Source organism: Ictidomys tridecemlineatus, chromosome 15 (genome assembly GCF_052094955.1).
Source record: "Ictidomys tridecemlineatus isolate mIctTri1 chromosome 15, mIctTri1.hap1, whole genome shotgun sequence".
Classification (NCBI taxonomy): Eukaryota; Metazoa; Chordata; class Mammalia; order Rodentia; family Sciuridae; genus Ictidomys; species Ictidomys tridecemlineatus.
The window spans coordinates 57,004,651-57,030,281 of record NC_135491.1 but is presented as its reverse complement, the minus strand read 5'-3'; the positions used below and the strand labels follow the sequence as shown (position 1 = coordinate 57,030,281).

Genomic DNA, 25,631 nt, shown 5'->3' with positions numbered 1-25,631 from the left:
TTCCAGCTAAATCCTTTGCATTTGGAAGGCTGAGTTTCTGACCCAAAAGTCGTTAAACACACGAGAGGCACTGGAAGATCAAAGACAATCACGTTCCTTGTTTCTCAAGTTAAGCCTTTTGTCTAGGAAGCCTGGTGCTGGCCACGTGGTGCCGTAGGAAGGCTAGAAATGTGGGGACAGGACCGAGGGTTCTTTGGAGTGGCTGGACCCCAGCTAGAGAGTTAACAGCGGACGCACGGGCCTTCCCTCCCCTTCCCTCCTGGGAGGAAAAGGGCTTTTGGTGGCTGCCCCAGGTCAGGACAGATTTGGAAGGAAGGGTAGTCATGAGAAATAAATCCTCCTGCTGGCCACTGTGCAGTGGAAGCAATCAAGATACAACCTCTGGACCTTACATTCAGAGCCTTTTCTCCTTCCATGTTTCAGTTATTTCCTGAACTGTTTTTTCTTTTAGGGTCCGTTATTTCAAGACGCCCTTATAATCACCCATCTTTCGCTTAAAGGAAGGGTACTGAATGTCAGTAAGTCTCAGCCCGACTCTGAGTCCACCTGTGCATTAGGAGTCTGCTCTCAGGAAAAACCATTCATTAGTGGTTTCTGATTTTAACTCAGCAAAACTAGAGCCAAATTTGGAGCACACTGGGCTTGTTCCCATAAGGATCTGATGCACCCCTGAAATTAGAGTCGTCTGCCCACAGCCCTGAGTTTTCAACCCTCGATGGTGTGGGAGCAGGCCTGCCTGTCTGCTGCCAAGTCCTGTGGGTGAGTAAATGTGTGCTTTTGGCTTATGACAATTTCCAGCTTTCGATGGCTTTATCCGGTTGAAACCTGTCCTAGGTTGAGGAGCCTCTGTGACTTTACCCAGGGGAACTCATGGGATTGACCCAACTTTGATGGCACTTCATCAGACGTCCAGGTTAATTTTATCTTGTGTCCCCTCGGTGTTTTGAAAGCAGGTGAGTTCCAGCTGTTGAGTCTGTGGGGTCAGCCGGGTGGGGCATCTCTGACGGAAGCTGGGAGACAGGACTCTCGAGCACAGCAGGCAAGTCACAAAGGAACCCTTTCAGGTCCAGTTTCTCACTGTCAGGGGCGGGAGAAGGGGGAGTGGTCACGCAGGTGACATGGCCGCAGCACGAGACAAGCTGGGAGCAGCAGTTCTGTGGCCTGCAGCTGTGCCCTGAGACGGCCTCGAGGAACCTGGAGGACCCCAGGCCGCTGAGGGCGAGCCCTCCCTTGGTGGCTATCTGTGGCTGGCCACCAGGTGCCATGTGGGTCTGCTCCTCCACAGTGGGACATCTTGAAGGGGGACCAGGGGGACACAGGAGAGGGCAGGTGGGGCGCGAGGGCCTTGGTGGTCACGGGAGCCTGTGCTGCTTCTCTGGGGGCACAAAGCCACCAGAAGTTGTGGAACGATCAGAGTCACTTTTAGGAAACACGTAACTGTATTGACAGGAGGGGTCAGAGGCTGCTGGCCGGGAGGTGGCGATGGAGTAGGTAAGGGGTCATGGTGTGGGCAACCTGACCAGGTGGGAAGTGCCTTGTCCTTATGTGCTCAGCTCTGGCTGCCAGGGGACAAGCAGAGGCCTGTGGAAGCACCGTGGGCCCGCGTTGTGGTGTGGCCCCTCAAAGCCAACACGCCGTGCTGAGGTGTGCAGCTTACGAGGAGCCTGAGCTGAGTTGGAGGCGGGCGCCGTGCACACACGGAGGTTTTAGGACCTCTGGCAAGCTCGGTTGCCAAGGGGAAAGTGAGAAGGCCTGTGGGGTGCATCCCTGGGAAACCCCAAACTTTAAAGGCCACTGGTGGTTCTGCAGAAGAGAAGACAACCCATGGATGGGTGTGGGTGACCCCCGAGGGTGAGGAACAAGGGCAGCCAGGGATTCTGCAGGGACGGAGCTGGTGTCCTTCACAGGGGACGATGCTCTCGCGGGGCTGGCGGGGACATAAACATGTCAGCACCCAAAGACTCTCAGAGTGAGCATTCCACAAATCCCTGCTGGACTTGGAAACGGAGGAAACGGCCGGAAGGACGGCTGTTCCCCACGGTGGCGTTACATCCACTGTTGTTAGAGAAAGAGCTCAAAAGAAATGCGTAATTACTTTGAGGTGGGTTTTCCACCGCCAGCTTTAGTCATTTGGCTAAATTTCTTTATTGAAAAATTATTTTTCTCCTTTTATCGAGCTAATTAAATATCTCAGAAGAATCCATTACATTTTTCCACTCTGAATATATCACGAAGGAAAGCCGTGTGGGGGGATGGATGGGAGGCATCAGCACATCTGAACACGGCCAGGAGAGCGGCCTTCCGTGAACGTGGTGACCACCCGCTGCCCTCACTGTCGGGGGTGTTCCCAGGCCAGCGGCTGATGTCCTTCTTCTCCAGTCAGTAGGGTGAGCGCCTTTCTTTGGGTGATGAGGTGAAGATGAGATTCGCAAAACCCTCTGGGAAAGAGGTTCTTCCCGGGTTCTCGTGTCCAGGGTGGAGAAAAGCCGCACCCCGGACTCAGATGTAACTGAGAACGCGCGCGTGTGATGGCTCTTCGTGGGCTTGTTGGCTCCAAGAGTTTCTGGGCCAAGGAAATATGGGGGTCCAGGTATTCTGTCGATATCAGTAAGACCCCTCACCCCTTCACTTCCCCTCTGCAGGCCCCTGCCCACGGGACAACGTGACCAAATCCCAGGACCGAGGCTTCCTCAGGGCCGTGCGCCCCCAGCTCGGGTTTTCGACCTGAATAGGGAAGAGCCGAGTCGGAGCAAACCCGCTGGGAGCAAACCCGCTGGGGTGGTGTGCGGTGGGGCTGCTACCCCTCCCAGGCAGCTGCCCATTTTCACGGAGTCTATGTAAGGATCAGAGGACGTCCAAGTTCCAGATGTGGGGAGGCTGTGACTGTGTGCAGGGCTTCTGTCTTTATAATGCTGGGGGCTGGAAGAGCCCCGAGAGGTGAACCGTTCCCGTCAGCGGGTCTTCAGTGGGGATCCAAGCAAGGCCATGGCCCCGCCGCCAGGGGCACACACCCGCACCCCCAGAAGGGCAGAGTTGGGCTTGGTGCCAGTTCAGACCACTGGATCCCTGCTGCGTTCACTCAGGGGTGTGGGGCTGAGGCCTAGAGGAGTTTCAGTATGGGCTCTGTTATGGTTTGGACATGAGGTGTCCCCTGAAAACCTCAGTGTTGGGCAGTGTTCAGGGGTAAATGGTGAACTTAAGAGAGCCGTAACCTCTTTAGTGGATCAAGCCACTTGATGGATTTGAATTTGAATGGCTACTGGGTGGTAACGAAGGCAGGTGGGGCATGGATGGAGGAAGCAGGTCATCAGGGGGTGGCCTTGGACTGTACCTTGCCCCTAGCTGCTCCCTGTTTCTCTTTCTGCTTCTCAGCTGCGGTGAACTGAGCTGAGCAGCGTTCCTCCCCCACGCCCTTGCGCCATGATGCTCTGCTTCACCTTGGGTCGGAGCATGGAGCTGGCTGATCATGAGCTGAAAGCCCAAAATGAACTTCTCTGTTCCTCAGTTGTTCTTGTCAGTATTTTTGTTAATAATGATGGAACGCTGACTAACAAAAGCGTGAGTAAATTGGGTGAGTCTAGACCTCCTTCCATAGACCAAGTGTCATCCTCTGCTTCCTGTGTCAGAGCGATTATCATTATATAATACGCACAACTACTTCCAAGTGTATACAGTGGTGCTAAGTACATTCATATTATTCTGCAACTGTCCACACCACTCATCAGTAGAACTGCATCCTCGCCTACTGGAACTCTGTACCCGTGAGACTCCCTATTACCCTCCTCAAGGTCCCCATTCCAGTTCCCAGAAGCCACAGTCCTGCAGTTCCTTTTGTGACTGGTTTATTTCACTTAGCATCATTAAGGTTCATCTGTGTGGATTCAGAATTTCCTTTCTTCTTTTTTTTTGTGGTGCTGGGGATTGAACCCAGGGCCTTGTGCATGCCAGGAAAGCACTCTACCAACTGAGCTATATCCCCAGCCCAGAATTTCCTTTCTTGGCTAATTCATATCCTTTGCGTGTGTGTCTGTATACATACACCCACCCCACACCCGCCGTTTCACTTCTCCGTTCACGGGCTGTGGCAATTGGGGATGACGGTGATGGGTGCATAGGTGTCCACCACCTGTTGGAGTTCCTATTTAAATTCTCCGGGGTGTGTGTCCAGAGAGTAACTGATGATCACAGGTGGTTCCTGGATTTCGGGGGGATGGCACCACCTCTGTTTCCCACAGTGGCTGCTCACTTTAGAGGCTGTAGTTCTGAGTGAGCCTTCTCTGCCTCTTGGACCTCTGTCCTGACTATTCTTCTGGGACAGGCTGAGATGGCCAGGGATCTGGCTGTGACAATCCACCTGGGGCACAGGTAAGGCCAGGCAGGGAACTGAGGTGAGGGGCGGCGCACCCGTGAAACGAAGGTGCTGAAAATGATGGGTAAGTGTGGCCACGACACACCAGGAGCACCGCGAGGTCTGCACCATTTCGAAAGCAATTTGAAGAGGTCGCTTGAAGAGTGACTTGATTTCAATTTGTAGGACAAAACGGAATAAGTGATCCATCCACGAGTCTCGTGGAGAGTTTGGTGAAAAGGCGTGCTGAGCTGTGGTCAGAAGTTCTGTGGTGCCGGGGCTCCTGCCGACCCGTCTTCATGCTGCAATAAACTGGACCTTTCTTTGGGCCAGCAGTTGGCTTGGGCAGTGGGTCTCTGGGCCACTCTCCAATTCTTGCTTTTCATCTGGGGACTTCCCAGGAAGCCTGGCCTCTCAAGATGACCACTGGTCCTTCGTGGGCTGTGGCCTGGTGCTGGAGTGCCGGGGCACTTGAGGTGGGCGTCCTTTGTTACCTGCTCCCCGCTCCCTGAGTTTAGCTGGTGTCACTCTGCTGACCCTGACTGGAGGCTGCCTCCTCCCTCTTGCCAGGGCCTCTCAGCCCAGCCTTCTTTCCTGCAGTCGAGTGTGCTGAGCGTGAATACTTCTACAGTCTCTTTCAAGTTTCTGAAATAACTGTAAAAGCTAAGGCAAAGCTGCCCCTGCCCCAGGTGGGTCTTCTGAAGGAAGGGTCACAGGGACACCCGGTAGGAGCACACGCCAGCTGCTCGGCCTCCTTTTCCTGGTTGCCGGCTTCTCAGCAGAAGGAATCGCTTTCAGTGACGGGGCTGAAGTTAGGGGTTCTGTGGCACGAAAGTGTGGCTGGGGGTAAAGAGGTATTTTGAACTCCCCCCTCCCAAGAGCGACCCCATCAAATTTCATTTCCAAACGATAATGAAGGCTTAGAGTAGGCTGCAGACAAAGCCTACCGTGTAGCAGAAAGACCCCTTTCCATCTGACCCACTTCCCGTGAGGGCCTGTCACTCTTGACCTTGGGCCCCTCTTCCCCTCCGGTGGGTTTCTTGTGTTGTGTCTCGCCCACCTGCTGCCAGACAGTGGCAAGACATGGGGTGGTCATTTTCTTTCCAGTGGTCCTTCCTTTCTTTGACTGAATCTGTTCCAGATGGAGGATGTGACTTGAAGACCTGGAGGCGCTTTTGCTCCATGGACTGGGCACACTGCCTCTGTCCACCTGGCTCCCGCCCTCTGCTTCTGGCTTTGTTGCTCCCACTTGGCACGGACAGTGTGTAATGCCTCGGCACGTCGCATGACAGGATGGGTCAAGTGGACCCATGGTTTGATTTCGGTGTTGATAGCTTAGCCAGATTCCTCCTGGCGAGCAGTGGCCGCTGCCCATGAAGTAGCGGGGCTGGCTCTGGGGCTCAGGCACACTGTGGCCACACTCCTGGCCTGGCCAGCTCCTGGTCAGCCTGGTTCCTGTTTCCCCTGAGGCTTTGGGGCTCCTGGTTTTGAGGGGCAGGTCTGTGCCGCAGGACGGTCTGACCAAGGAAAGCGGAGGAGGCACGTGGAGAACTTGAACCCTGCTGTTAGACTGGGTGAGGTCCAAGAGAACCAGCTGGGCTGCTGCCTTGGGCCCAGGGGTTCTGCTTCCCAGCCGTCTCTCATTTTCCCCAAGAGGAGACTGGGGACCCAGAAGCAGAGTTCCTTGTCCAAGGTGCCATTGCATCAGCCAGTCGCCTGTGTGACAGCTGCTGCCTGGTGACATGCGTCGCTTCCTGGATCTTCCTGGGTGGTCCATGGACTGACCGCAGTAGCCGGGATTGCACACCCCCCTCTAGAGCTTTAGTGTTAGTGCTGTGGTCAGAGCACCAGGCAAAGAGGTTGGGCCATCTCTTCGGCTTCCCCTGTTGACGTGGCCAGCAGGGCGCTGCCCCGGGAGGAAGGCCTGCAGAGCTGGGCCCAAAGAGGCCTGGGGGGCACAGCCATCCCTCGTTGCTTTGATGCTGTGTGGGTGTAAGGAGAAACAGGGCGGGTTTTCTTTCTGTTTTTTAATCTCAGAGAATTTTTTTTCAGAATCATGACCAAGCAGAATTTCCATGTATCCAAAAAATACTGAGCTTTTTCTGATAGGTTCCACTCTTGAGAAACGATATGCATAAGCTTTAGATCTTGTCCCTGATAGATATGACTAATAGTAATGATCCTAATTAAAAAGTGTACGTATGATTGGAGAAAGATTAGAAGGGAATATATTAAAACCCAAGTGATGATTCTCTCTCCAGGTAATTAACATTCAACTAATATCTTTTTCTATTTTTAATTTCCTTTACAATAACCACGATTGCTGTAATAATCAGAAAGGAAATGTTAGACTCCAAAGTCACTCGGGGATTGAAGAATCTTTTCCCCAATTCTACTTTACATCCTTTTCTCGGTTTGCTTTGGCGATGGCCTGGTTTTAGTAAATTCACAGCGCCATGCAGCCATCCTCACCGTCTGCGTTAGAACTTCATCACCCTTAAACAGAAACCATCTGTGCTAAGCCTGCGTACTCACTCCTACTGCTCCTGTCTCCACAGACTTGCCCGTCCTGGACACTTCATAAATGGCACCACACAGTGTGTGACCTTTGGAGTATGGCTTCTTGCACTCAGCACAGGGTTTGGAGGCTCGTCCACATGGCAGCCTGTCACTACTCCATTCCTTTTCCTGGCTACATCAGAGTTCACCGAGTGGATGGACCATGTTCTGTCCACCCATTCTTTAGTTGATGAACATTTGGGTGGACCATGTTTTGCTGTTGTGAATCAAGCTGCCACCAACATCTATGCATGAAGGACCAGATTTACCTGTGCTGTGATGTCCCTAGAGCAGTAAGATAAGACTCTAAATGCCTCCTCCAAGAAGGTCCCTTCGATGAACAGGGAGCCTGCAGCTGCCCGGGTGGAGGGGCTGGCTTTCTGTGCACAGAACGCTCGGATCTCAGCAAGAGTCTTCAGGAGACAGCTCTGGCTCTAGTCGCTGTTCCCGTGTTTTCCCGGAACTGGTCCTGGGGCCTGTAGCCTGGGCCTTACCTGGGGGTCACGAGTGCAAGGGGCTGCAGGTGGGGGTGGTGTGCAAGGTGGGGTTGTCTGTGCAGAATAGACTGGAGGAGGAGAGGGAGAGGGGCAGGGCCCCTCCACGAGCTCCGTGAAGCCCGACCTCGGGGTCTTTCCCAGTCCTAGTGTGGAACTGGAGGCATCTGAATTCAAGGCCTCCCTTCTTGGGGGAGGAAAAGTGTGTGGTGGGGCCGGTCTGTGACTAGAGCAGGGAGTCACACCAGGGACGATGAGGGAGACCTCAGCTGGCATCTCGCTGGCCTCTTAAGGAAGCTGGAGGTCTCAGTTTGGGGACAATGATCAGCAGATTGGGCCCTCTGAAGAGAAGCCACTGTCCACATGGGGGCTACTGGGCACATGCTGAGGGGGACAGCTGGGGTTTGAGACCTGCTTGCAAGGGCAGGTCGCAGGGGTGGAACCATGCACTGACCCCAGTTTCTCTGTGTTTCTGTTGAACCTTCACTCAGAAGCCAGATCTATCATGGCAGGTGAACAGGACTCCAAACGCGCTTGCGCCCTTGCTCTAAGGCAGAGAGTGAAGCAGTCCCACCCCTCCCTCGGCTTATCTTCTGTATGATTTTGTTGATTCCTTGTGTTCTATTTGGTGAGGCTTTTCAGCACCAGCATTTTACAAATAATTTTTAGCATGCGCCCCATAGGCCAAGAACCACGGTTTTTAAAACTCATAAACATTTTTTCATTGCTTTGTTAATAGAGAACTGATAATTTCATTTTAGGAAGCACACACATGGAAAAAATTGAATAGTGAGCCTGATAGAAAACAAGTCTGCAAAATGAAGTGCCGGGTTTGCACGTGTGCAACCTGAGGTAGAGCTGAAGCAATTATCCTCATGATCCGGACTTAAACATCCTTTTAGAAAAGACAATAACCAGAGCCTAAACTGTTCATTAATTTTTAAAATTCAACTCTTTGGCTTTTTTGTTTCCATTTTGCTGACTTCAGAGAAAGTAATAAAGGGAAGAATTGACTTGGAGGCCCTGTTGCAACATGACAGTTTCATTCTATCCTCTGTCAATCATCATTTACTGGGACTCTGCCTGGCTGCAAATGCACAGGACACAGGGGTCCGGTGCCTGCTGCTGACACTCCAGTGGCCGGTGCAGGAGCAGGTACGTCAACACACACAGGTTGGCCTTCCGCGCAGGAAGACAGGGGACACTAAGTGAGGCTCAGAGGCATGGCACAGTGAGTTGTCTGGGGACCGGCTTCAGGAAGATGGCATTTGAGTGTGCTGGAAGCCAGGGCACTCGGTGGGAAGCAGGCAGATTGTTCTAGGGGGAGGAAGTGGTGCAGCTATTTTGAGAGAAGTTCAAAGACATTATAGCTGGACCATGGCTTTGGTAAAAAGCAGAGGGTGCTGGAGACGCAAGAAGAACTTGGAGTGACAGGAGTGTGGACGGGAAGACCACCGGGAGGTCAGGACTGTGGTGTGAGTGACATGGAGGTGCCCTGGGGAGGCAGTCAGGGGCAGGGCAGAGGCTGGCTTCAGAGGCTGGGCAGACATGGAGGCCAGCTCTAGAGGGGTAGGGGCAGAGCCTCGTGGAGGATGGGTTCTAGCTTGGGGACTGGGCAGTTGTGATGCTGTTGCCAAGCAGGGCACTGGGTGGTACTGAGAGGGACCAGATCACTTAGGCAGGATGAATCGAGCTGCTGCACGTGGGTGTGATGACAGTCATTTTAATGCCCAAATCAGTTTCTTTCCCATAAAAATGAATGAAGATATCATGTTGAAGATGGTCAATATGGGAGTGTCCTGGTAGTTGGCCATTGGCTTAAATGGTCAGCTGGAGGCACACTCCCTGAATTGATGGCGGGTTGAAGTTGGCATTTTTCTGACTAACTTCCTGACGCAGTGCCCTGCTCCGAGCAGAGGGCTGGGCGGCTCATCCCTTCCCTAGAAAACTGGTCAGATCACCACCAGGGGGTCACAGATGGCGTGTCGCTGATGGCCTGGACGACTTTGTAATGGTAAATTCAGAAAATCATCCCACGACTCAGCTCAAGTCAGCTCCAACGCTTCTGGGGTCCTTCCCAGATGAGGACATTTGCAGTCCTCGTGACAACTTAGCAGTGGAATTTGCCTCATGATGCAGGTGGGAGACTGAGGTTGGAGGGTCAGTTGTCCTGTAGCAGCCCTGCTAATGAGCCAGGCTCATTCCAAGGCCACGGGTGAGAGTTGGGGGCCAGGGTGTCTCCATACAGCTCTGACTGCAGCCTCTCTGGCACCAGACTCAAGAGTTGTTTTACGGGGCCATTTTCTCCATGACAAAATCGTAGCTAGTATTTTCAACTTGATTGATATTTTGCTGTACTTGAAATAACAAGGAACGATGGCTGGGTTTTCCATTTATTTTTCTTCCTCAATTAATACAACAGCAGAGATAAGGGATATTAAGCTGGCTTAATTGGGTTGCCATCTTAACTAATGGCTTGATTTTATCCAAACTAGCATCTTTTAAGGAGAATCAATCTAAATGATCTTCCTCTGTCCCTCATGCGGTCCAGAGCTTGGTTGATGAACGTAAAGAGAAAGCCCACACAAACTGAGGCTTCTTTCGAAGTCCAGATTCCCTGTTGGGGGGCTGTGGTCATCTGTTGGATCAGTCACCATTGGATAGCATGCTCCTTCCTTTCCATCAATCTGAATGTACTTTGAGCAATATCTCACTTTGGAATTAGTGGTATTTTCAGAATATCTATCATACAGGGGACTAAGGGAAAAGACAGATTGGGATGTGAAATATCTTAGCCTATGAAAAATCATGATCTTAGCTGATTCCACTTTAATGTTATCGCTGTTATGCTAGTTCTATATCTGTGTGTCGCTGGTAGACGAATTTTTCACTGACAGACCCGTGCATACTTTATACAAGTTGCTAAGTCATGAAAACCAGCTGCTGAATTTAGGGGTAATTTGGCTTGTTTTAATGTGATCACTTCCCTGCTCTTTCAGATGGAAATAGATGGCGGACACGACACTTTTGGTAATCACGGAGAGACTTCACATGGATTCTGGACATGGCACGGACTTTCTATTTCATATGCACTGAGCCTCAGGAAGAACTCACAGAGGTATATGTGTTTTTTCTTTCTTTTTTTTTTGAAATTCTCTGCATAGCACGGGTGCTGGGCAAGGACATTGGATGTAATCAGAGCAAAATATTTGTCTTTGTTGTTTGGAGCCAACAAACTTTGTTGTTGCAGCACAAGAGCCTAATTCAGTAACCATCACTGAGTGCTGAGCCCCGTACCATTCCCAAAAAGCAGGAGAGAAGGTTGCAGTTACAGGTGAGGAGGAGGCTGCAGGACCAGACCAGCAGAACCTGGCCCGAGCACCCCAGTGGGACTCAGAACTGTTGAAGAAATTGCTGCTGACAGTGTTCAGCCCACAGGAGACAGTGCAATGACATTTGACCTTCTGGTGACCTCCTGAGCAGGGGGGTCCTCACCTAGGAGTGGCCAGAGCTAGTTGCTACTGCTTTGCTCACTGTCAGCACATCTTCCAGAGGATTGCTTTGATTGCCTTTCCTGAACATTCTTTCTCCAGCGTGGTATTTTCCTAATAGTTATTATTTTTCCTTTCTTCAGACAGGGCAGCAATTCTGTGCTCACTGAAGTCTTTAGGAAGAGTTTCTGTGCTCCGAAGGCTCTATCTTAACCTTTTCGGAAAATCTGGACCACGTGAGGCAAATGATGATATCCATCTCTAAAGATAAAGTGCTTGCCAACATTAAAGGTCGTCTCTTACTAATGTACTGGATTAAAGGCTTCACTCACCCAATCATTTAACTACAGGAAAACAAAAGCATTTCAATTATACGCAAATGATCTTCTTAGGTAATTTGTAGCTCATTAAAATTGATAACAGATGGTTGGTTTCAAAACATCTCTTCACCCCCAAATTTTCAGTTACAACCTAGGCAATATCCATGTTGCTAAGAAGCACGATTCTAGACTTTGTCAACTATCTTGGGGTCCCAAGCCAAGACATCCAAAGAGTCTTTGTTTCTGTTAACCTTGGGTTTCCCGCCCGGGCCTGTTCTTTGCATTACTTCATTCTCATCTTCCAGTTCTAGCCTCTGAGAGGAGCCTCGGAGAAAACGCTCTCGTGGCTCTGTCTCATAACTGTTCTCAGCCAGTGGACCTGTGGGTGGCGAGTTATCATGGTGCCACGTCTGCCCTTTGCAAAGCATTCTGGGGCCTGCAGAGGGCTTGCTTTGCTTTGTTTTCTCTGTAGAAATCCTATCACTGTCCTTTCTGGAAGAACTGGTCCTTCTCTCAGCAGATGAGGGTCCTCCTTCCCTGGGACAGGGAGATGCTGGGGCTGTCTGGAGGGAAAGCAGGTATTCAGAGAAGGCCCCAAAGGCCACAGGCTCCAGCTGACGAGGTGCGTGCTCTTGTGTAGCCGTACATTTTAAAAGTTCCTACTGCCACACAGAAACTGTTCACGCGCCACAAAGACGTAGCTTGAATTCCCACCGTACGGACGCACGCACGCGACCCGGCACTAGCAGACCCAGGAGCCATCCTCCAGGGCACCGGCAGCTATGATTTATTTTGCCTGAGCTCTGTCTTTTCATAGATGGAGTTGTTCAGCACGTGATTTTTTTTTTTTTTTTTTGGTTGTTGTTTGAGCATTCTTTTGCTCAACATTATATTTTGAGATACCTCTGCGAATACATTTTGGGGTTGTGTATACACTAGCCTGTGAATGACCCGTCTATCCTTCTACTTTTGCTCTGTGTTGGATGATTCCCAACTTGGGGTTCTTATGGGTAGTGCTGTGAAGAGCCTTCTGGTGGCACCTGAGTTTTGGAGAACCTATTTTTGACAGGCTAAACTGTACTCGGCGAGTGATTCTGGGATGGTAGGGGGTACGTGCGCTCAGCTTCAGTTGGCACTGTGTGTCCAAAGGTCTTGTACAAGGCACACGCTGCCAGCTGTGGGTGAGCTCTGCTCATGCCTCAGCCTTGTTGGGACTTGGGATTTCCCACCTTTGCGTTTCAGCTGTTTTGCAGATGTGTTCTTGCAGTTCCTTTATTAGTGTGCATGCTAATTTGTTGGTATAGTTTAACCCATATCTTCTTCGTTAATTAAATAGAGCATCTTTCTGGGGTTTACTGGCCCTCTTTTGTGAGGAACCTGTTCAGCCCCTTGCCCGTTCTTCTTTGGGTGGTCTTTTTCTTCCAGACTGCAGGGGGTCTTTGTACCATGTCACCTCCTCCTCTAGCTCGTTAACATTGAGTTCTGCCGGTTCCCAGCACCTCTTCCTCCCCAGACCTCCAACCCAGGCATCCCCACACCCTGCAGTTCTGCAATTCTTGGTCTTGATGGCATCATGGGTGAACACACAAGCCCTGGACGTTAAGGTCACGACATGCCGTGCTCTCCCTTTGTGGGCGGTATTTTCATGTCTCACTAAGACATCTTTGCTTACACCAAGGACGCACCTGCCTCTTGTTTCTAACCCATGCGTCTCACCTCCCGTATTTCGCTCTGTGACATATTTAGAATCGATGGCTGGATGGGGCTTAAGGGGTCTTAGGAGGTCCTTCTTCCACATGTCGATCCACACAGCCCAGCACGGTTGGCACCGAGCCCTGGCTTTCCCTCTGCCCCGCTGACACCCGTCCTCCACACAACCGGACGGTGTCTGTGTGGGGATTCTCCTGAGCCTCTATTCTGTTTTTCTGGCCACTGCCCCTCATCCCCATGCAAACACCCTGCGGTTTTAATGACCCTTGTTTCCTAGTAGATCTGGATAGAGGTGGGTGGTTCTTCTTGCCTTGGCTCTGTTTTATTTTAATATTTATGTTTTAGTTGTAGGTGGACACAATATCTTTATCTTATTTTCAGGTGGTGCTGAGGATCGAACCCAGTGCCTCCCGCATGCTAGGCGAGCGCTCTACCTCTGAGCCACAGCCCCAGCCCTAGGTTGGCTCTTTTTAGCTCCTTATATTTCCACATAAATTCCACGGTCAGCTCATCAATTCTGTCTCCTCCCCGCACCCCCTTTGCTGGGATTTTTCCTGGTCTTCCTCTGTCCGTGGGGGAGAACTGACATTGAATCGGCGTCGGGTCTTCATGCTGTGTGAACGTGGACCTGTTCTATCTCCGTCTCTGTGTACATTTGTATTTCTTTTTCTTTCTTTCTTGCTCAGGTTGGGACTGATCTGACCTCGGGGAAATTGCTTAGTCTTTGTGTTAGTCAGCTTCTTTCCATCACCGGGAGGAAACAGCTGAGCAAAACACGTTCAAGGAGGAAAGATTGATTTCGGCTTGTGGTCTCCGAAGCTTCAGTCCCTGGTCAGTGGCTTTATTGCTTAGGGCCTGAGTGAGACAGAGAGTCACCCAGAAGGGAGAGAAGGGGCCCGAGGGCACGTCCCCAGGGCCTGCTCCCCAGCACCTGGGTCCCATCTCCCCACATTCATCCAGCTGTGAATCCATCAGTGAACGTAATCATCAATGAGGTCAGAGCCCTCCCGTCCTGTCGCTTCCCCAAAGCCACGCCTCTGAACACTGCTGCAGGGGACCGAGCGCTCAAGACGCAAGCTTTTGGGGGACCATGACAATCTTTCTCCACGGCGCAAGACGTTTGCTGAAGCAGCAGCTCTTCCTGCACCTTTATCAGATAAGGGATTTTCCTATTTTGTTTTTAATCTTGCATCATCGTAGAATTTTTTTTTTCAAATGCAACTATTATGACGATCATATTATGTTCGCTGAGTTCGTTAATATTTTGTTAAGAGTTTTAAAATATATGCTCGTTTGATCTGTAACTTATTTCTCATAAGACTTTGTCAGGTTTTGGACAAAACCCGGTCTCCTGAAAAGAGTTGCCAAGTGTTGCGTCTACTTCTATTTCAGGAAGAGTGTGCAGGTCGGTGATTTTCATTCTTCATTATTTGGAAGCCTGTAGGAAGCTGTCTGGGCCTTGAATTTTCTTTGTGGAAAGAGTTTCAACAACAGATTTTTCTTTCCATATTGAGTTATTAAAGATTTCTCTACTTTTTCTTAGATAATTTGATATAGTTCTGAAAAACGTCACGTCACATCTGAAATTGCCAGATTCATTTCATAAATCTGCTCACAGTACTCTTTTGACGTCTGTAGTCATTTCCTCCTTCGATGCTTGATATTGTAATTGGTTTTTTACCTTTTTAAAAGCGATACACCAGTATCGACATGAATTTATTAATTTTATGAAATCTTTTCTAAGGACCAACTGACTTCATCTTGTATGTATGTTTTGAATTTCCATCTGAGCACTGCTCATTCTACAAGTTTGGAATTTTTGGAATTTCATTATTCTCTCCCTAATATTTTCTATGCAACATTCTTCTTGATTAGGACTTACGAGCAGGGTATTGTTTACATCAGGCAGCTAGGGGTTTCTAGCTGTATCGTAACCTTAACGTCTAGCTTAGTTTCATTGTGATGGGAGAGATACTCTAAATCATGGTAGTTTAAAAAATCGTTACCTTCTCTATCTCTGCACATGAACAACTTTGGTAAAAATTTCCCGTGAACCCGAGGGAAGGAATTGGGCTGCTGCACTCAGCTCTGTGTGTGTTTGCTGCTCAGGCTCGCCCCTGGGCTGCGCAAGGGCTCTGCGTCTTTGCTTCTGGTTGTTTTTGCTGGGAACGTGAGGGACCGCAGGCCTGCCTGCTTCTCCTCTCTGTCTCCTCTGCTCTGTGTATTCTGACCCGCGCTGCTGGGTGCACACAGGTTCAGGGTTGTGAAGCGCGATATCTGGCCTGAGGTTGCTGCTTTCGCCATCATGACATGGCCCCTTTGCCTCTCGTCACGTTTCCTGTGTTAAAATCTGCCTTCATGCCGCCTGTGGGAGTATAGGATCACCTCTTCTCTTCTATGTGGTCACTAAAAGCGTGTTCTTTGTAACATTAGTTTGTTGATTTTTAAAAACAGTCTGATAATCTCGGTGTATTATCAGTTGACATTTAATTGTGGCGTCCCTAGGTTTATATTTGGCCTATTACTATGCTTTTCTATTTGGCTCATTTTGAAAACGCCCTTTACTGTCTCTCTGGATGCATCAGACATTTTCCCTTTTGTTGATTTGCTAGCCTTACCCCCTTTTTCTGTTCTTCTGTGCTCGCTGCAGGTCACGGTGTAGATATTTGGCTCCTTGCAGCTGGACACCGAGCATGGTGGTGCCCTCCTCTCCAGTGACGCGGAGCTGGCCCTCACTGCCTTCTCCAGCCCCCCTCCTTGTCATGGTCATTGTGTGTTTTAGATCTGTCAGTGTCTTGAAGCCCTCATGCCACGTGATTATTAGCTCACCATATTTTACCTTCTGTTTATCTGCTTCTTGCATTTCCATGCCTCCCGGGATTTTCCCTCTGTCTGAAATATTCTTTTGTAAAAACCATCTGCTCACGGCACAGTCCCTCGTTTCTTTTATTTGTCTAAAAGGGTCTTTAATTCATCTTCATTATGAAGGAAGAATCTGAGGCCTGTAGAATTCTTGATTGGCAGGTACAATCTGGCAAGGGTTAGTTTGTGGGAGGTACTACTGGGAGGTGGCAGAGGCTTTAGGAGGTGGCGCCCAGTGCAGGGACTTGAGGCCTTGGGGGTGCCCTTGCAGGGGACCCTGGAACTCCAGCCCTGTCCTCTTCCTCTCTGCTCCTTGGCTCACGGTATTAGTGGCTTTGCTATGCTACCAGCTCTTGCCACAGTGTGCTGCCTCTCTGCAGGCCCAGATCATGGCACCAATCCATCAGGGACTGAAACCTTTTCTCTTCATAAGTTAACTGTCTCTGGCATTGCATTCTAGTGATGGGAAACTGACTAATTCAGCAGGTGTCTTTACTCAGAGGATGTCATTCATTGCTGGATTTCCTCATTCCTATTTAGAAGTCAGCCATAAGTCATATTGCTGCTCTGTTGTGGGAAAATGTCCTTTTTCTTCTTTGCAGTGTTGGAGATGGGAACCCAGGGCCTCCTGCATGCTAAGCAGGCTGCCTGGTGCTGAGCCACATCCCCAGATGCAAATGTCTGTTTCAATCTCAGGCTGCTTTTAACACTTTCCCTTTGATTTTGGTTTTGATCTGTTTGACACTTCTCCTGAAATGTGATTTTTCTTCAAATTTACCCTGTTAGTGATTTGCTGAATTTCTTGAATTAACAGGTAGATGTCTCTCATTCCTTTTGGAAACTTCCCAGACACTCTATCTTCAAATATTTTTTTCCTGGCCCGTTACCCTGTTCTATCCTTCGGTGACTCCAGTTTCATGAATGCCCCACGAGTCTCTTATGTGATTTTTTTCTGATTCTTTGTTCTCTCTGTGCTTTGCGGAGGGTGTTTTCTGTAGATTCATCTTCCAGGTCACAATTCTTGCACTGTTAACCCACCTGTTTACTTCTTAGCATCGGGTGCAACGTACCTCTGTTCTGGAATATCCGTTTCATTCTCTCTGACAGATTCCAAATCTCTGGAATCCTCCCCTCTGCTCTTGGCTAGTTTTGTCTTCCAGTCCCTTGAACGTGTTAGAGGTGGCGATTTCAGAGTCCGTGGGTGCCAACTCAAATGTCCGGGTCCTTGTTGGTCTGACTTTTCTCTGGATCATCACTTGCATATTCTGGCTTTTCTATGGGTCTAGAGATTTTTTAAAAATAAATGTAAACGGGGCATTATGTACAGAGGAGTGACGGAGGCTCCCGATGACCCATCACCTGCATTTTCTCTCTTGTGTTGACCAGTTCAGCTGAGGACTAGGATGGGTCAGGCTGGGCTGCAGGTTTAACGAGACTTGGTCACCTCTGCATACCCTTGGTGCTCACTGTGGCACTCCTGGAGTGTGACTGGCCGCCTTGCGTATCTCAGCCCTGACGGGCTGCAGGAGACGGCTCTCCGCACTCCAGCCCAGGCCCTCCCCTCCAAGCCCTCGTACTTTGCAGATCCGTCAGGTGTCTTAGGTGGGGACAGCTGTGTGTTGGAGGAGGGTGGCTCCCTCTGGGTGGTCTCTGACTCCTCTGAGGCCCTGGAGATTTACTCTGTCCTTTGGAAGCCATTTGTCCCGGGTGGAAAAGTGGGGGTGTGTTGAAGTCTCCCCAGGTTTCTTGCTTGCCTCTGGGACTCCCCTGGCTCCCGCCAGTGTCTCTGCTTCCTCCCCCCCCTCCCTGGGCCTCTGCGTGGGCCAGGCCGGACCTCCTGTCCCAGAGTCAAGAGTGGCCCAGAGGAAAGCCAAGGCCTCGGAATGCGCCCCCGCCCCTCGTGTTGAGTTTGCTGAGGCCTCGCGGCTTCTGTGGCTCGCGGATGCCCTTACGGTGAATATTTTTTTGTACCATTTAATTTTCCTAATTCACCTGCATTTTTCTAATTTTACGCTGGGGACATCGGTTCACTGCCCTGGAAGTTCCTGCAGCCTTTATTTGATCAAGCTGCCTCGGCAGATTCCCTAGCGATGTCCTTGTTTGGAGAAAATCAAGTTAAGAGATTCAGCTTTCCTCGTGTTTAATGACAAAAACGCTTATTCTTTCATTCCATCAAACAAATTGAATCGTTATGGGATTCAGAAGACAAATGCTCACTTTGGAAAAAGCGGAGACCTCCATCAGCGCTGAGGACTCTGATCTAGCAGGTGGCGGCTTTCCTGGTCGAACATGACACCTGGAGACGTGTTTTCTGAGTGACAAAAGGAGCCTCTACATAAAAGTCCCTCTGATTTACGAGGCCTTTGAAGTGTCTGTCCTTGTGCCGTGAGTCTTCTGGGCCGTGTTCAGCGTTCCCGCGCCCAACGGTGGTTCTGCGTGTTAATTACCGTTCTGTTTTCTATTTGTCTCTTCCGGGACCTTTCAGTCCTCTGGAAACACCTGTGATCGCGGAGCTTGAATTTCCTGGTTTGACACAGAGTCAGGAGAGCTGGATGCAGGTCCGTTCCAGGCTGGGTTTTCCTGGGGTCGTGGGAGGACTCTCCTGGCTTTGCTCTCTCTTCTCCAGAACCCCCGTCTGGAGAGGGGTTAGAGTGGCTCCCGACGGGAGTGGAGGGCCGGGCGCGTCACCTGCCCAGGTCCCCCAGCTGTGATCGAAGACGGCTTGCTCTTGTTTCCAGGAGACGACGCCCAGCCTCCAGGCAGCTCACACGCGCGCGGCCTGTGGGGAGGACAGTGACACCCCGTCCCCTGCCGGAGCTCTGCAGGACTCCTCAGGTCCTGCATCAGACAGCCAGTCAGTGTCACCCTAGAACGCGAAACCAGGCGGCCGCTTTCGCGCAGGGATTTTCCAGAAGTTTCCGGATGTGAGAGGCCAAGGGCGGGGAAGGGATTCTAGGAGGAACTTTAGTTTCCTCTTTGTGGTGCTAGGGATGGACCCCAGGGTCCTGTGCCTGTGAGAGGGGCACCTATAAAGAGCCATGGGCAGAGTCACCTTGACATACCAGGACCCCAAACTAAGTGTTTAGCTCCAAACTGCGGCTGGCTTTTAGGACTAATGGGAGAGCAAAAGGTCTCTGCACTTGATTCAACAGACATTTCAGCTAAACATGGCTCCAGTCTGCTGTGCCCTGCCCCCATGTCAGTCAGGGCCACGTCCCGTCAGGCCTTCACAGTGCGGGACGTCTCCAGAACCTGGTCCCTCTCCCCCTCATCCTGTTACTGCTCCACACTGCCAGCTTCTCGAGATTGCACCGTTCCCTACAGTGTGACGTCACAACAGCAGGTGCTGCTGGCACTTGGGACTGTACGGCTCTTGGCACCAGCCGGCCAGCTCCCTGCTCAATCTCTAGCACGTGCAGCAGGGGCTGCCACGTGGACGCTGCATTATTAAGTTTTGAACCACAAATGTTTTGTCACTCAGTGACCGGCAACATGCGCTCAGGGTCCTTTCATGGCAGTGTACAGGATAAAGCACCAGGGACAGTTCAGCCATGGGGACAGTGATGTCCTCTGGCACCTTCCAGCAGCGTGTGTCACACACGGAACCCTCTCTGCAGAGGAGCACATGGCACGTGGGTGAGAGCTGCCAGCGTGGCTTTAAGCCCTAGGGCCGCCTGCCACGGAGCACAGCGAGCCCAGGCCTGAGCCCCAGCTGGACAGCATGTGTCCACAAGGACCAGGGCATCCTGGGCTGTGTGTGCTGGGACACCTGCTTCCCTGCTCCCACGCCTGATGTCCTCCCCAGGGACACCCCTGGCAGCATCAGCAGAGACGTGAAGACACGTTGGTAACTGCAGTGTCCCTGGATGGTGTTTTGCCAATCACTCACCACTGTCGATGGCCAGGAAGAGGGCAGTGTACACGCTGTTGTGGACAAACGGGGACTCGCGGTCCAGCACGGCTGTGGTGTCCACGGTGCCATTGATGGGGTTGATGTTCAGCCAGCCTGCGGGGTCCTTGTAGACAGAGTACCTGAAAAGACAAGACAGACAGACCACGTCAGATGGCAGCTGCCCTGGAGTCCAGAAGGCCTGAGTGGGGGGCGCGAGCCCGCCTGGGCCCCGGGACAGGCTGGACATGGACCCGGAGCCTCGCCTGGGCCCCGCCGCCTGGTGCCTCAGTTAGCATCTCAATATTTTTTAAAAACAGAAGTGAGGTCTTCCTCCTGCGAACGGACTGCTCCAAAAACACCAGGCTGTCACTTCAACGGTCATCCACACTTCCACTCGGCCAGCGCCCACTCAACATCTCCACTTGGTCCCCCTGTGTGACTTCCTGGGTGGAATCCGTCTCCCTGCATGGGTTCCTGCTGCACTGGCCTAGGTTAAAACTCTGGCGGGAGCCCAACTTGGGCCCGTGTGGACCTGCTGCCCTCACCAAACGCTGAAGACTTGGTATCATTGTGAGGTCAAAGTTGGCCAAAATTAACCAAGAATGCTTCTGTGGACTTAGCTCTGTGCTAAGTCTATGGGTAGCACCACTTTAATGTTGGGATCCTCAACAACCTAGTGATGTGGGTATTACTCTTATTTTGAAAACAAGGTAACCAAAAATCAGAGAGGTTTAGCAACTCACCAAAGGCAGCTCAGCTAAGAAGTGGCAGGGCTGGAATTCAACACAGTTCTGTTGGATTCCAGGGGCTGCACTTTACCCAGCATGGAGTCCGCCCAAGGCCAGCTGTTGCCCAGGGTGCAGTGGAGTGCCTGGCACGAGGTGGATGCCCTGTAAATGTTGACTGAATTGTTCCCCTTCCAGGGGGGCAGTCATGGGAGGGGAAGATGCAAGGGAAGGTGACGTTGTTTCCATTTTGCCAGGTCACTAGCTGGCCGTCGATCCAGGAGTGATTTGTGGGGGCTCAACAGATTTGAAGTAATGAAAATTTTAAATGGGCTGTGTTTAATTCCCTGATCACTCAGCTGAGTTTAGATATAAATAACAGTGAGTTAAGTCACCTGGCTTTCACCTGGGCGTGCAAAAAGTGCTCTCTTTCTCTCTTTCTCTCATTTTTTTGTCTTATGATGCTGCAATTTTCTGTACGATTAGCACCTTTGCTTGTTCTCATGTCGGGAGTGGTGACAGCCAGATACATGCTCAAAGCCATCCCTAAAGTCCCTGTTTGCGTCACATTCCCTGGGACGCGGGGCTTGCGTGGTTTGCGGGATGACATCTCACTACTTTTCATTTTATATGTGGTAGCTCGATTTTCAGTTTCTTGGGAAGCCTCCGTACGGCCATAGGACCCAGCCATACCACTCTGGCATTTTCCCAAAGGACTCTGCTCCGTACGCGCCTGTCTCCTAACAGCCAAGTAGTGGAGCTGGCTGGGTGTCCGAAAGCAGACGGCGGATGAAGAAATGGGGTTCACATACACCATGGAGCTGTACTCAGCCACGCAGAAGGAGGACATTGTGTCATTTGCAGGAAAACGGCTGGAACGGGAGAGCACTGTGTTAAGGAAGTCAAGCAGATGGGAAAGCCTAGAGCTGTGCATTCTCTCTGCCGTGTGGAAATAGAGGGAAAAGGGATCTCGTGAGGGTGGAAGGGAGAGCGGTAGGAAGAGGACGGCGGCAGGGTCAGCCCGGGAATGACACGGATCCTCTGATGTCATGTGTGACTGCGCCACACTGTATGATTGATGTGCGCCAATCAAAGGTGGGGACTCACGTGGCACCTGTGGCTGTGCTAGCTGAGCTTTAACGTGACCATTTAACGTTGCTGGTTTCTACTCGCTCACCATCTGGTGCCTCTTCCCGTGGACACCTCGTGCTGTGTTACCTGGCTGCCCAGCTTGGCTGTGCCCAGAACGGCACCCCTAGGCAGGGCAGGAGAGGGCCAGACGCCAGGCCTGCTCGCTACACACGTGACCCCAACCACGCCGGGCGGCGCTCGGCCACGGGCCTCCTCCCACCCAGCTGCCCGGGACCGCCAGCTGCCTGCTCTTCCACTTTCTGGCTCTTGAGCACTTTTGTCAAATCAGCCTTTTTGATCAACTGACTGGGCACGCTATGTAAATTTCTGACATTTTAAAGCTGTCTTTTTAATAAACCTTTCAGTATAAAAACACCAGCATGCAAGATGTTTTCTGTGCTTCTAGGCCTGAAAAATGCATATGCCTTATTAAATTGGAATTTCCGGGCAATTTATCTGTAATGTGAACTTTGCTTGTTACAGGATAAAAAAAAAAAAAATCAAATTAAAACTGGAGTCATTTCAGTCTGTGATGCAGCTTCTCGGAGCTGCTCTGGGCTCCCGCCAAGCCCTGGTCTCATCTGGGTGTCAGCATCAGAGATGCAGGCAGACAGATGAGCCGTGTCCTCCGGGTGCCCCAGCAGCCGGGGGTGGGGAGGAAAGCTGGCCGCCAGGGGAGGGCCAGGGCCAGGGGTCCACCCGGAAGGACACTCAGAGCTAAGGGCGGCCACTCTCGGTCTTTGGGGGTGACCTTGCTGGGGAGGAGCAGGCCCAGGGCCTGACAGGTCCCTTCTGCAGGCTTCTCGGGGTCACTCTTTATCTGCGGTGTAGGGAACCCATATTTGTGCAGCATGGGCACCCAAACTCCATGGGTTAATTCCTTTTATTTTAGACATAAATAGGTCACCAAGTTATGTAGTGTTCCTAGGGCAGGAAGAGCCAATGCCCCAAGGCCATGAAACAGAGCATCAGAAACAGCTGTTTTTGAACCATATGGAGATGTCTATGTGTATATCACAGCTACCTATCTATCTGTCCCTCCCTCCATCCATCCATCCATCCATCCGGTACCGGGAGTTCTTTCTATTGTTACTTCTTCATAACGGGAAGAGATACATAGATCTTTTACATAAGATTTTATGTGCGTATGTATATATCCATATATATGGAAATCTGCTTCTTGATATGCATGGCAACCGGGTGGTTTGGAAAAGCCAAACCCTTTAATAAATTGTGTTAACTCATTTTAGCCCGTTGGAGAATAAAGAAGTTGGATATCTTTCTGATCTCAGTTCCAAAACTAAATTCCAGATGAATTTAAAAAGCAAAACTTACAAAAAGTCTTAGAAGGAGATACAGGAAGGGGGGAAACGAAGGATCACCCCCCAGATGTAGAGGAGCTCCCACAGCCACGGATGCGCACAGCGAGCCCACAGCAGCGGGATGGCGGGCGGTGCCCGACGCAGGACTCCCCCTCACACCGCGTGACAGGATCTCAGCTGACAGCTACCCTTTGCTTACCATTTTCTGCCTCTCAAAGTCCCACAGTCGGAAGCACAGTCTTGGCCTGATGGATTCCTCCTGTCACTGTAGCCCAGTGACTCTGTGTCCGTGGCCCAGGCCATACAGGTTCCCTGTCCTCATGTGGAGGCCTCGCAGGGCTGAGGTCCAGGGGTGGGGGCCCTGTGTTCCTCTGGAGGGCACAGGACAGCCTCTTTCCTTGCCTTTCTTGTTCTGCAGGCAGCTCACGTCCCTGGCCTGTGGCCCCTCCGTCCCCCTTCAAGGCCAGCCACACTGGCCACAGCTGGCTCCTGGTTAGACTGAGCCCACCCAGAAAATCCAGGATAACATTTTGATCTCAGGAGCCTGAACCTTAATCACACACTCCAAGTCTCCTTTGCCAAGTCACAAACATACCCACGGGTTCTGGGATTGGGACATGGACATCGTTGGGGGCTGCCATTCTGCCGACCACAAGCCCTTTTCATTAACCCCTGGTGGCAGGGAATGGCCACCTCCACCAGGGTCACAGACGCACTGAACCCTTGACTCGGCACCTCAATTCAGGCTTCATCCAACACACACAACTGCTTGTATCTGGACCTTCAAGGCCGTTAGTGACGTCCCTGTCACAGCATAAGACTGAACCCCCCAGGTGCAGTTTCTGGCCGGAGCGGCTGTGCCGTGGCAGGCCTACCCGGAAGGGGAGCCGCAGGAAAGGACGGGGCCCTTGGCCCTCGGGCATCTTGGACAGAGGTGAACGTGTCAGGAGAGGGGAGCGTGGGTTTCCCTGGGCTGGAGCCGTTCTCAGAGGTGACCATGGACAGACGCTGGCTGACGCGGGATCGGGGAGGGCTTAGGCAGACCTGAGCCCCCTGCAGCTCCTCATCCAGAGCCGCAGCAGGGCAGGCTGCCAGGAGCGGGGGGCGCACAGAGAGCCCCTCCTGTCTGCCGGGACAGCGGGAGCCCCCATATTCAAGCTCCGATGCCACCCTGCTAGCCAGCCCAGGGCCATCCTGGGGACCGTGGTCCCAGCCTGCTCTGTGGACTCTTTCCCGCACTGTCCACAGTTGAAACAATGAACTGGTGAGAAGACATTCTGCTGCTCTTCAGAAACCAGTCTGCTCCCGATCCTCCCCACCCTCCTCATTCCCGGGCCATCTGGAAACCCCAGGAAGCTGGAAGTCCTGGTGGGATGTGCTCCGTGGGCTCGGCCCCTCTCACGGTCACCTGACAAACACGGTGCGGTCCCTGCAGACAACTCAGACAGTGCAGATGAGTCAAAGAAGAAAAGGACTCGCGTCCTCCTCCGCCTCCAGCGAGGAGCCCCATTAACCTGTCGGCGGCTCCCGTCCCTGGGGAGGTGTCGCGGCGCGCTCTCCTGGTGCCTGCCGTCCCCACCCTCGCTCTGCGGAGACACTTTTAGTGTCAGTGCTGTGCCAGGCACGGAGCCTGGGCGGGGTGTGCAGTTCCCATGGTCAGGAAGGCACACTCCATCAGGGAAGTGGAATTATCGTTGGTCATTTCACACAGGTCATCCGGGTGCACTTGTGATAACCGTGGATTCCGTCTTCTCCACATGAATCCTGTGCTCTGAGCGCCTTTCTGTTTTTAGCATCGACTTTCAGTGATATTTACGGCTGGACGCCCCCCCTCCCGAACTGGGCATCTTGGAGGCCCCGCAGATGGATGCACATCATGGCATGTAGTGTCCATGGCCCCAGGTGGTAGAGGGGATCACCCTCATTTTGCAGATGAGGAAACAAAGGTTCCCAGTGGTCCAATACCTTGCCCATGTTTTGTCACTTTAAAGCAGCGGGAATGTGGTTCCAACGTGGATCTCTGTGCACAGGACACCTTGATTTTTGTCTGTGTTTAGATTAGGCCCTGGGGGCTGGGCATCGTTCTACACCATCAGTTCCAGTTTTGGCTTGTGTTGGAGTTACTGAAGTTGTTGAAGTAGGAGGGACCCTTTTTATTTTCACGGGATTTCCGGGCAGTTCTGTCACCAAAGCGTGAGAAGCGCCATGCTGTGAGCAGGGGCAGCGCTCGGCCAGGCTTTCTTTAGCAGCGACAACCCAGGAGCATGGGACTGGAATCCGCAGAATGGAAATGTTTTGGAGGAAAAAAAAAAGAATCTACACTCCGTTAGAGCCACGTTTCTGTCTATAAGTCATACAGCTTGAGGAGGTTAACGTAGTCAGCACCCACGTGTGACCGCCTCCTCGCTAGATTCTCAGATGACGTTGGCTTAGACGGTTCTCTCATTGGCAGGCTCCCATCACGACTTCAGGGACACACCTGGGGACTAGCCACAGGGTGAACCAGTAGGCGTGACACGGGTGTCAGGGAATTTGTGTCCAGTAGTAATAACGGAGATTTGAGGGTGATTACCAACAGCCATACTGCCCCGTGGTCATCCTCTGCACACACAGCAGGACCAGGGCTGTGCCCCAGAACTATGCCCGAGATCCCTGTTCTGGTGCCCACACTCTCTGACCTGCCAGCAGTTGTGCACGGAGCCTCCTGGGCCAGCCAGGGGACCTGTCATTGCCTGGACACCAGCTCTTGCAAACCTGTTACCCTCTGCTCTAGCAAA

General features: G+C 51.6%; 1 protein-coding gene and 1 long non-coding RNA gene across 2 annotated transcripts in view; one reads left to right on the top strand and one right to left on the bottom strand.

The window, feature by feature from the left end:
- The window catches only part of Cdh13 (cadherin 13), an 854,075-nt gene that overhangs the window by 9,741 nt on the left and 818,703 nt on the right, over positions 1–25,631 (bottom strand). Inside the window, exon 11 of the mRNA XM_078032736.1 lies at positions 19,674–19,816. Coding sequence (XP_077888862.1) covers positions 19,674–19,816 — 143 coding nt within the window. The remainder of the gene's footprint in view (positions 1–19,673; positions 19,817–25,631) is intronic.
- On the top strand, positions 146–21,905 carry LOC120888113 (uncharacterized). Its single transcript, XR_013431051.1, has 5 exons — positions 146–759; positions 8,390–8,556; positions 10,401–10,519; positions 11,036–18,342; positions 18,523–21,905. It is a non-coding gene; the product is annotated as an uncharacterized LOC120888113 (long non-coding RNA).